The 12,223-nt window shown below is 35.8% G+C and overlaps 1 protein-coding gene across 2 annotated transcripts; it reads right to left on the bottom strand.

Moving 5' to 3' along the window:
• Positions 1–7,977: 7,977 nt before the first annotated feature.
• Positions 7,978–9,669, bottom strand: LOC109862227. 2 transcript variants are annotated; one of them, XM_020442218.1, is made up of 5 exons: positions 9,587–9,669; positions 9,178–9,355; positions 8,663–9,066; positions 8,306–8,492; positions 7,978–8,180 (listed from the first exon to the last, which is right to left on the bottom strand). In XM_020442218.1, exons 1-4 carry the CDS (start codon positions 9,661–9,663, stop codon positions 8,447–8,449), a joined length of 705 nt encoding a protein of 234 aa, XP_020297807.1. In that variant the 5' UTR covers positions 9,664–9,669; the 3' UTR covers positions 7,978–8,180; positions 8,306–8,446. The 2 variants fall into 2 exon arrangements, with proteins under 2 accessions (XP_020297807.1, XP_020297806.1); XM_020442217.1 differs by having other exon boundaries at positions 8,306–8,515.
• Positions 9,670–12,223: the final 2,554 nt, after the last annotated feature.

The raw sequence follows: 12,223 nt of genomic DNA on the forward strand, positions 1-12,223 counted from the left end.
ACGGTGTCGAATAATTTCGTGTCGAATCGTACGGTGTCGAATAATTTGGTGTCGAATCGTACGGTGTCGAATAAATCTGTGTCCAATAATTTGGTGTCGAATCGATCGGTGTCGAATCGTACTGTGGTCAAACGGAACACGCCCCTTTTTTTTTGTTTCAGGAGCAGTATTTCACCAGAACGGGGGTTCTTCTACATATATCTTTTGTATTCTTATATATGTTTTTTTTATCCTTTTTTTTTAATATACCCCCTTTTATAAACTAAAACTCAATTTCGTTCTCGTTTTTTTTTTCTTTCTCACCCAGTGTCCTTGCTTTCCTTTGATCCAACCGGAATCTCCTGCTGAGTCCCGTCCTTGACACACGGAATAAGAGATCCCACCGCTGCCACCAAAATTTGTTGGATGTCGAGGAGGATGGGTGGTTTGAAGATTAAGTTCTGTACTTGAACTTATTAAAATATCCTTTATTACTCCTGATCTTTACAATGTTCCTTCTACGTTTCTTACACGGTTGTACCTCACTGCGGTAAACTCTCCGGCTTGCGGAGCCACACAGTGAGCTAGCAGTTTAATCACGGTTTCCCCCTGCTTCATCCACGCGATCGATTTATAGTAGATCGATCGCGCTGATTCAGCAGGCTCACCGGTCCTAGCAACGGCCGTGCTAGTTACCGGTGCCGGTGTCGACACATGCTGCGGTGCACTTCGGACAATGCGGTGATGTGTCGCACCCTGTGGCAACCAGCAGTTCTTCCTAGAACTGCTGCCTTCCTGCAACTTAACTAGGTCATTGAGCAATGACAGTGATGTCTCATCACATTGCTCAATGGCCTCACCTTCTTAACTTTTACTTTACAAAAATTGGCGCACAACAATATTTTTCTAACAATGTATAACCTGAAAGCGGTCAGGCCTATAAAAAAATGTGTTCCAATGTGCACAATACCGTGCACCCGTGACCATGCGCTAGGTTACGAAGCGGAAAAGTGATTACACATTCTCTTAGGTCCGAATTCATAGTCGTTTCTCAAATCTTAGATCTCGTCTTTAATCTTAAATTTCAGTTCTCGGATCTCGAATCTCCAACCTTAAATTTTAGTGTAGGTGCTAATTATAATATTCGGTTTTTCATGACTGAGCGAGAGTATAAAAGCATCAGTCTATGCGCAAATGGATGATTGATTATCTTTAACTGGCGTATGTGTTTTTGGTAAGTCTTTTGAGGAGGAAGTAGCTAATTTGAAAGAAGTTTTTCTGAGGCTTTAGGCGGCTGATTTAAAGCTTAGTCCTAAAAAATGTAATTTGTTTAGAAAGCAGGTGAAATATCTTGGTCATGTGATTTCGGCTAAGGGGATTTCGACGGATCCAAAAAAAATTGCAGCTGTGGCAGAGTGGTCTGTTCCGCGAAATAAAAGGCAAGTTCGCAGTTTTCTGGGATTTTGTTCTTATTATCGTAAATTTGTGAAGTGCTTTTCTTTGATTGCAAAGCCGCTGTTTGCTTTGACTGAAAACCAGGTTAAGTTTGTTTGGACAGAGCAATGTCAGGAAGCGTTTGCAAATCTTAAGCAGACGTTGTCTTCTTCTTCTGTGCTTTCTTTTCTTCTTGAAGAAGGAGAAGTAATTCTGAACATTGATGCTTCCGGTCATGGTGTTGGTGCGGTTTTATCGCAGGTGTAGCGGAGGACGGAGAGGGTCATCGCTTATTATAATCAGGTGTTAAGTAAGGCTGAGAGGAATTATTGTGTTACTCGGCGTGAGTGATTGGCAATGGTTGATTCAAGAAAATCTTTCCACTACTATCTGTATGAACGAAAGTTCCAAGTTCGCATTGATCATGCTTCACTTAGATGGCTAATGTCTTTTAGAGATTTGGAGGGTCAATTAGCTTGCTGGGCGGAGAGGCTTCAGCAGTATGACTTTGAAATAGTTCATCGGAGCGGTCGGGCGCATGGAAACGCGGATGGGCTTTTTAGGCATCCTTGTGCGGAATCTTGCTGTAGATATTGTTCAAAGGTGGAGGTGGAGCTTTGAAGCAAGAGGAACAAGTAGCTCGGGTAGTTTTTGAGAGGGGTGCGTCCGAGGAATGGCGAAAAAATCAGCTGGAAGATTAGGCCATATCAATCATTTTGCTGGAGAAAGAAAAAGGTTGTCCTTCTTGGGAAGAGGTTTTTGCTAGGGGTCCTTCTTCGAGAAGTTATTGGTCTCATTGGGACGCTTTAGTTATTTCAGACGGAGTTTTACATAAAAGGTGACTAGCTCCGAATTTGAATTCGAGTTTTCTTCAAGTTATTGCTCAAGTTTCTTTACAAGAAAGGTGAGCGAATTTTGGAAGAAGCTCATGATGCTCCTTCTGGGGGTCATTTTGGAGTTAAGAAGACGTTAGAAAAAATTTGCAAGCGGTTTTATTAGGCTTCATGTAAAAGAGATGCGGAAAACTGGTGTAAGTCTTGCAAAGTTTGTATTGCAAAAAAAAGTTCTTCGGGCAAAAGTAAGTCTCTGTTGCAGGTTTTTAATGCCGGCGCGCCTTTTGAGAGGGTGCAGATGGACATTCTGGGTCCTTTTTTGGCTTCTTTTTCGAGAAATAAATACCTCCTTGTGGTTGTAGATTGTTTTTCTAAGTGGGTGGAAGCTTTTTCTTTAAAGAATATTAGAGCGTCAACTGTGGCAAAAGTTTTTGTCGATCAGGTGATTTCTAGATATGGGGTGTCGTTGGAATTACATACGGATCAAGGTAAACATTTTGAATCTTGACTTTTTTAGAAATAGTCGTGGATGTTAGAAATGAAGAAGACAAGGGCTACTGCTCTTTATCCGCAGTCTGATGGGCAGGTTGAAAGACAACATTAGACGATAATGCAGTATTTATCTAAGTTTGTTGATGAGAATCAGAAGAATTGGTATCGTTGGGTTCCTATGTTTCTTTCTGCTTACAGATCTAGGCATGAGGCAACGGGGGTTTTACCTGCCAAATTGAACTTCGGGCGTTATTTGCGTCTGCCGTTAGATTTGTTACGGGGCTCTCCGCCGAATTACTGTTCAAGTTCTTCGGAAGTTTATAGTCGTGAGTTGAAGTCGAAACTAAAGGAAATCCATCAGGATGTTAGAGAGCGTTTAAAAATGAGATCAAACAAGGCAAAGATGCGATACAATTGGAAAGCTAAACGTTCTTTTTGATGTCAGGCAAAAAGTTTGGTTTTTTAATCCTCGCAGAAGCAAGAGGAAAGCTCCTAAGTTGCAAAAAAAATGAGAGGGGCCTTACGTGATCTTTAAGAAATTGAGTGATGTGGTATATTGTATTTGTCGCTTGGATAGGCATAGAAGTAAGGTGGTGCATGCTGATAGGTTGGCTTCGTTTTGCGAAAGGTGGGAGCACGCGTCGGAGTCCCGTGTAGATTAATGGGGGGAGTATTTGTTTTATTTGTTTTTGTGTTTAGATGTTGTGGGTACTTGTTTTTTTTAAGCATAGTTACTCGTTTAGTTTTCTTTTCTTCAGTTATACCTCCGTTGCTACCCCGACTCTTTCCGTTTTGTCGTTGGACGTTGGGGGACATCTGCGTCGTGTCGAGTCGTTGCAAAGTCTACGTCATTGAAATCATGCTTCAAGTCCGTCTTACTCACGGTTTTGAACGTGGTTTTCCGTGGGTCTTTGGGTAAATATCGAGGCAGGGACTTGAGGTGTTTTTTTGAACAATGGGTCTACGTGAGTTTTTTCCCCTTGTCTGAAGTTGGAAGAATTTTGTGGACACAGAAATTGCCCCGAAGGGGATTCTCGGAAAGAGTTTCTCCGGTCAACTTGCTCATTTATTCTGGGATACCAGTCTGGAAGAGAGCGGGAAAGTTGACTTCCTTTTGATCATCGGGACGATAATCTAGAAGAGAGAGAAGTCAGTGTTGCAAGATGCGGCGCGTGTCGTCCACGCGGTATAAGAAGATGTTCGTCAAACGATCGATCGCTTTAGATGCTTTTGTTCGAGTAGCAACGGGGTTGTTCACGGCGAGGTTCAAACGAGAAGTTTGAAGCCAGACTCAAAATCGACAAGAAACTGGATCAACGGTTTGGGATTTCCTTGCGCTTTTGCCGCGGCTTTTGTAACGCGTTTGTTAATAAAGTTCTTGTGAGATATACGCGGTGTTACTTTCTTTCCGCAAAGCGCAGCAACGCGACAAAACGCGGTCATGAGCGCAACAATATATTTACTTTTTTAAAGTGTTTAACTTTTATTTATATAATTCAAATAATATATTATTTAATAATAAGTTTTACGATTCTTGAAATTCAAACAACGTAAAGTTGTCAGTAAATAAATGGCATACGCTAAATGTTTGTCGCGTACTTTGTTCATATACACAGACTGTCCCAAAATTAGTGTACCTCTTATAAACAAATAGAAGAAGTTAAACGGAGTCAAAAAGTTTTATACCATTTTGCTTGATTTGCAATAGTTACCGAGATCTTAAGTAACAAATATCAGTGAATAAGGAGACCGTGTTACTCGTAGCAACATGTGGGAGGAGTTAATATAACAGCATATATTATAACATTTACCATAGAGAAGCCTGAGAGCGGCCACAGCCATAAAAGTTTCTGCGATAGCTTTTTGTAACCATAGTTCTATTCCGTGCAAAGTTTGTAGACATAGTTCTATTTCGTGCTATGAGAAAACCGACGTGGTGAGGATACGCACACAAGCGAGTACCGTCGTCATATATCAACATACTATGTCTGCACTCTTTCACAAGCGCACACGGACAACGGTCTCGCTTGTGTGCGTATCCCCACCACGTCGGTGTTTTCAGAGCACGGAATAGAACCATGTCCACAAACTTAGCACGGAATAGAACCATGTCCACAAAAAGCTATCGCAGAAACTTTTATAGCCGTGACCGCTTTCAAGCTTCTCTCTGTTTATATTTTAAGAACAAAATTAAAAAGAAGAATAGTTATATTATCGACACGACGTAGTCGTGAACATAGACGTAGAATATATAGACTGCACGTTTGGCTAAAAAGATGTTTTTATGGTTGAGAGAGACAACATACTTTGAATAGTAACTTGCTCTCTGTCTATCAATGTCTGTAGGATCAGGGCTTACTGTTTTATATCACCTAACCTGCCAATACCCCCTCCCCTTAATCTCTTTCACTCCTCTTCGCCCCCACTATTTTTCTATCCCCACTTTTCCACTACTATTCTATCAATCAGCAAATACTTCTTTTTCCCCCACTACTTCGCTAGACAAAGATGAAGCTACTATTTAACACCAGCTGTCTCTCTCAACGTTGAAGACATTTTCTTAACATGGCAAAGGTAGGGAACGCGCAGTCTATACATTCTACGTCTATAGTCGTGAACAACCAATTGCTACTATTTAGTTCGTACGGCGCTCGTTGGCGCTACGAGTAACTGCTCCGCTTGCCCTCCAATCCCCGCGCCTACTCCGCAAATTTGTGACGCCGTCTGTACATATTTAAATGTAATTGTGCGAAGCGCGTCGGGCTGTCCTACGCTCGTAAGACAGCCCGATGCACGCCTGCTCGCAAATTTTTGTTAATTAAGATCTCGGTAACTATTGCGAAGTTAGCATAATTATAGGACTTATCGACTCAGTTTTACCTATCTACGAGAGATATTACACCAATCCTAAGACATCTTGTATATATGTTCGTGTAAATTTGTACGCAAGTTTTAAATAAAAATTGCACCTTTTAAAATCATATAGAATGCTATATTTGCATCACATATATGTTATTCCTTAACTACATATCTTAACTACTATTCCTTATCTACTTTTAAAATATTGCAAAACAATTCTTCGGCCTTATCTAAATATTATCTTACCTAGCTACTACTATCTTTTTCAGATAATTTTATATTTTACAGATATTATTATCTATTTCAGATACTATTATCTTTTTCAAATACTTGTATTTCTTTCAGGAACTTTTATCTTTTACAGATATTATTGTCTTTTTCAGATACGGTTTTCTTTTCAGATACTTTTATTTTTTTCAGATAATTTTATCTTCTTCAGATACTGTTATTTTTTTCCAATACTGTTGCCTTTTTTGAATAGTTTTCTATTTAGTTAAATAAATTTATCTTTTTCTAGATAAAATCATATCACTTAGGAAAAATTATTGTTTTTAAGATAAAATCATCTTATTTAAATTAAACTTATTTTTTTTAGATAGAATCATATTTTTTAGCTAACATCACCTAATTTAAAATAAAATCATCTCTTTTTTTAGATACAATTATCTTTTTTAGAATAAAATTATTAATAGTAAAAGCATGTATTTGTTACGTCTTGGCTCACGGTTACGGTCGGGCTATGGTGAAGTAACAGAGAGCTGTCGTTTCTCTTTCTATCTCCGCACAGCAGATTGGTAATCCCGCTGTGGCAGAGTCGAGCGGGTTTGTGTGCTCTCACGGACAGGTCAACGGGATATGCCGCTCTCACTCTGTCTTATGAGGCCCCACTTGTCGGTCTCTTTTTAAGTCTGGAGAATTAACTCCACGGACTAAGGACGAGACCGTGCAATCGATTGAGGATGTGGAATGATGAGAGGTCGTCTTAATTAAACGGAAAAGATTATGATGCGTACAATATTAATTTATTCATTTAGGGGTTGGTGTTACAATGTTTAGAATGTGATATCGCGAATTTTACATTAAAGCGGAGGGTCATTGCTCGGAGGCTAGAGAGGGGGAATAAAATATATATGTGTGTATGAGTAACGCGAGGATGTGTGTGAGGGGCCTCCGGCGGGGTTTTACAGGTGTAACTGTGTCGGGTGCATGTTTAAGGCGCCGATTCGTGGTATAGAGATCATTCCAGATCTATTTCGATTATTTCATGCATTTTGACAGAACTAGGGTGGAATATAGTATAAAAATGGTGGATGGGAACTAAACAGATGTTATCTATATAAGGAAATTTGACTGGGCGGAGTTTTCTGGCTGGAGTGGTGGTTATCACCTGGAAGATGTCGGAAGAATCTGTTGTTAGAGGGTCAAGGATAAAGGGGATTCTTTCCAGATTTGCTTTTTTGTAAGTTGAGGCTAATCGGAGGAAGTGTTGAAATCTAGGATCGAGCGGAGGGGTGGTTGATCGTGTTGAGTCGGAGAATTGATCATTCGCTGGTTCATCTCTGGATGTAGATGGTTCAGGGGAAGGAAAAAAGGAGAGTATTGTCTTTTCGATTACGCCGCATAGACCCTTTGTTGTTTGTTTATAATAAAAATGCCAGAGTTTCTATTTGCGCTGGCCGCTCTAATTTTTATGACCGACGTTTTCATGACCCGGAGATATCCGGGTTTGTTTGGAAAGCTGCTCGAATAGTTATCTAAAATTTTGTGTTATTGCCAGGCGCAGTTTATCTTTCCGGGCGCCGATATAATTTTTGTTTGCTTTCCTATCGTCTGGAGTTTTAAGTTTCCAAACGATAGGAGACCCGTTCGAGTTATTTATTATTATTGACAAAAAAAGGGTTCGTTATGCGCTGGCGCGTCGCGTTGTAGAAAAAAGGGGACCGTGGAGTCTCCAGGACGTAACATATTGTTATATCAAATGCTACTTTGACATAAACTGTATACAGTTTTATGAATTCTTAACACAAACCTGATTTATTAAAAAATGTTAATTTTTATGAAAAGTATCAAGATTACATGTTTTTAAGAAATACTATTTTTTGACAATGTATTTTTTTAAGTAATACTATTTAAGTATTATATATTATTTCAGTAATATATTGTTTAAAATTCTATATATTACATATATATACTTATATTTTATAATAAATACTATAAAGCTTTTTAATTTTAGTATAACAAATAAACTTGCTTTTTTTTCTTGTAAAACAATTTCTAAATTGTCCTTTATTTTGTGCAAAAAAATATGGTTGTCGTAGCTATATGAGAAACAATTTTACTATTTCTTTTTACATTTATAAGTATCACGTTACAAATATTACATAAGATAGATTAGTCGATGTTCATATATAAAGGTCTTTGGTTTCCATTTAAAAAAATCAATATTATTACTAGTTAATTTATTTTTAAAAATACATAAACGCGATATTGCGTAGTGTGTATATATATACATTTATACACACTACGTGCATAAAAGATAAAGTATGCCCATAACTAAAATTGTTTTTCCTTTTTAGAACATTCCTACAATATATAAAAGTGTTTTGTAGTCTTACACTTAAATATGTATTAATAAAAATAAAACTGAGTTTTTTGTACAACACAAAAAAGTAAAATATTATCAAAAATTAATCGAGATTTTTATTTACTTATTTTTTTCCACAAGTGGTTTCACTGAACGATCCGATGATTCCGAAAGTTATGCGAGATCATTATACGCAGAGTCTATTTCATATACAGCCTCGTCTAATATTTCTCTGATTACTTTTATATCTTTTATTACTGCTTTATCAACCAATAGAGACAGATTTAATTTGCCTTTGTAAGTACTTAGACCTAAGGACAATCCAATTGTATTTCTAAAAATATAAATTGTAATATATGTATATATATGCATGTACATAGATTTTATATATTATATATAAGAATGGTTTTACAATCTCTAAAATATTTCTATTTTTTTTTACACGTAAGTTAAGATAAACGATAATAATGATATACTATACTTGTTCGGCATCCAGAACGCCATGTTGCTTAAAAGATGATTCTGAACATAAAGTTTTTTTTGTATTCCTTTTATATTGCTAAATATCATTGTGGGATTGTAAGTTGCAATAAAAAGTCTTATAATTTCAACCGGAAAAATTCCAAGTAAATGTTTAAAGAAGAAAAAATTTAACGGTGCTTCTAAGCTATTTCTAATTTTGTTATTTATTATTGTAGTTCTCTGAAGACGTTCAAAGAACCGAAAGTTTTTATGTGACGTTAAAACATCTTCTCTATCCGCGTTAACAAAACAACTATTAACTATATTAAACGAAACATCATTGGTCAGTACTAGGTTGTCATTAGACAGAGAGAGTCTTCTTGGTATCAGCACTGATATTGCATTAGGTATTAATTCCTTCATCTGCAACAAAGATATACACTTTGTTTCATATTTGTACATATGAAGAAATCTTCTACATATAAAGAATTCATTTTGGCGTCATTTAGCACAATTAGTATTGATTATACTTACGCGTGAATAATATTTAATTATCCCAGCAGCAAAAGCTGTTAATATTATGTCATTAACTTTTGCTCCTGTACACTGTCTTATTTTTCTAATTTTTGTCAGAAGCTGCGATTTATCGGTATCGTTTTCCAAACGATAAACTGTAAGTTTCTCACCCGTTAAAGGCCAACCATGAAGAGAGCTACAAGATTAACTCATTATGTTATAAAACTTAAAATATTTTATCTAAATATCATGACAGACGATTTGATGAACATCAGTTTTATGAAGTTAGTATTTACATACGTAAAAATTAGATTTTAAACATTACACATTTTGCATATTGAAAAACTTTATATAATTATATTTCAGAATATATTATTTTATTTACGTATTTTAAGATATTTAAATATCGACGTATTTAAATACTGACCTTTTGCCATCCATACAACGAACAATTTGAGAGACATAGATTTCTAGAGAAAACAATATAAATATTACTTTTTTCATAATTTCTTTAATTGTGTTATATACTTTTTTCAAGTTTAAAATAATTTTTCTTTTTGGAAAAGTTTCTTTCTCCTTAAAATAGTTTTCTTTAGCTGTCAGGGCGCTGTCCTTGGGTTCTTCCAATATTGTCGACAGTTCATTTGTGATTTTTTCGTCGAGATAGACATTAAGCAACTTGAATAAAGCTTTACCATCACCAAGAGAATGATGAACGCGAAATATTACAGGAATTTCGTCTACATCAGTATTGAAGCTGTCTTGAGAAGACAAGCTCGGATCCTCTTCAATGTAAGATCTGAATTTTGAACAACGTCTGCCAATGAGCATTTCCCACATCGGTTTGTGTTCATCATACAACGGTCTGTTGCATATAAAACCTAGATTTTCTTGAAAGGTTGTACTGTGAACATTCTCGCAAGATCCATCGCAATTACTGATTTCACACTCTAACCATCTAATCGCGGTTTCTGGATTAAATTCTTTTGATTTCTTCCAATAAAAGTAACCAAATTTTTGATACCTATAGTAAAACAGTTTTTCGATACTTTTGGGGACATTCTTAAATACGTGATTAAAAAATAGTCTTGCATCTTTCAGAAAGGTCGTATTTGTACTTCCTGCGGTTTTCTTGACTATTAATACGACAGTAATCAAGGGTAAAGATGTATCTTTGACGGACCAAATAGCATCTGATCCTTCCAACAGACCGGCAAATTTGTCTTTAAGTTGAATTCTTAGCACAGTTTCCACCCAACAACGGTAGATATATAAAAACATCAAAATGGTGATAAGAAACGGAGCAAGCAATAAAAAACAAACAATTCCTAAGAATTTTCGAATTACTATTTGACATGTTTTACTTAATATTTTAGATTGCATCTCGTTACAATGTTAAATTGTCAGTTAAATTGAAGACTGCTGCAACTTGGATATATTTTACTCTTGTAATATTAATTAATTTTAATATATGTGTAAGAATGATTTTTTCTTTCCATAAGAGAGCTCCAAGTAGTTACGTCTTCAAGTAGTTACGTCTATTACAAGTAGAAAAAAGCTGAAATCCACAACCCTGAAAATAAGTTTTTTGTATGTTTATTTTAGATAATAGCTTTTCTTTAGATAACGTAAAAAATTACTGAGAGTTTTAAAAATAAGTGTTCTGTGGTTATATATATATTGATTTTTTTCAAGATAAATATATCAATTTTACTTTCTTTGTATTATTTTTGTACTTTGTATTTTATGATGCAAAGAGAATATTTAAAAAACTGTAAAATAGTGTAGGTATTTATATTCTTTCCCGACCACCTATAAATTTTAATAAAATGGATTCTATAAATCTAAAAAAGTTACGAGTTTTCTACACAAAGATTTATTTTTCTCTTTACTTAGCAATTTATTTAATGTTGAAATTGTTGATGTAACGCAAAAAGTATCAACATCATGTTGAAAATATAGTACACTAGGCAAACATATACATGTGCGTATGAGATTATCGTGTGTGGGTTATCTTGTTGAAATAGATAATGGATGCTTTCTATTTCATACATATGCGTACATTTATCTATAGTACATGTTACGTATACTATAGATCATGCGCGCTCATCCATGAAACGAAATGTGTCTAATAATTGTGGAACCGCTCCAATCGTTTTGTACATAATCTTTATGTTTGTATTATATTCTTGTTTCTCTCTTGCAAAATCACTCTGTTATCACAAAAATTCTAGTTTGATCTCTTACACACTACCGACAAGATCTAAGATTCAACATGTGACTATAATGATGTTTTTTAAGTTTTAGTTTTTGTTTCAATAAACGCAGTAATGTATCAAGTGTTGTATAGTCATCAAGTTTCAAACTCTTTCTTTAATTCTATTCAGTTATTGATCGCTTTTTAATTTAATGCCCGGTAAAAAATTTTTGATATATACCCCGATAGCTAAATAATAGCAGTATGCCAGTAGTATGTACGCAGATGTAATCAGCACTTTGCAACAGATTCCACTCAGCTGTGTCATCATAGTGAATGAATTATGTAGGCACGATACGTAAAGAAAACAACACAGCAAAAATATATAAATAAATGAAGAATAAAATAACAATAGCACGTTATGCTTCAAATTTGCTACATTTTTTCAAAGCAAATTCTGCTTGATCAATGCAATAATATTTGTATCACGGCATCCTTTACGAAAAAGAATTACTGGCAGTAATATATTGCGGCAATGGTACAAAAGAATTACTGCTTGCCAGTAATATTCGCAGTGATTCCTGTAATACCTGATAATATTCGTGTGTGGTTGTCAGTAATATTTATATTACTGACTTTATTTATATGTAATCACCAAGAGTTCTTTTTTGTAAGGGATGACACATTCAGTCTGTCACACAAGAGCATCGTCGAGTGGCATTCACTTAGACACCGTTCAATTGGACACGTTGCAATTGGACACGTTGCAAATAGACACAGAATTTTAGACACGGTTCAATTAGACACGGTGCATTTGGACACGCAAGAAAATGCGCACCGTTCATTTAGACACCGTTCAAATGCGCA

This window comes from Pseudomyrmex gracilis, unplaced genomic scaffold (assembly GCF_002006095.1).
Source record: "Pseudomyrmex gracilis isolate BER0280 unplaced genomic scaffold, ASM200609v1 scaffold_1518, whole genome shotgun sequence".
In the NCBI taxonomy this organism is placed as follows: Eukaryota; Metazoa; Arthropoda; class Insecta; order Hymenoptera; family Formicidae; genus Pseudomyrmex; species Pseudomyrmex gracilis.

Coding starts and splice junctions, on each gene's coding strand:
- LOC109862227 (XM_020442217.1), bottom strand. CDS start 9,663: ATGAAAAAAGTAATATTTATATTGTTTTCTCTAGAAATCTATGTCTCT. Junction 9,356..9,586: donor CGTTGTATGGATGGCAAAAG/GTCAGTATTTAA, acceptor TTAATCTTGTAG/CTCTCTTCATGGTTGGCCTT. Junction 9,067..9,177: donor TAATTAAATATTATTCACGC/GTAAGTATAATC, acceptor TCTTTGTTGCAG/ATGAAGGAATTAATACCTAA.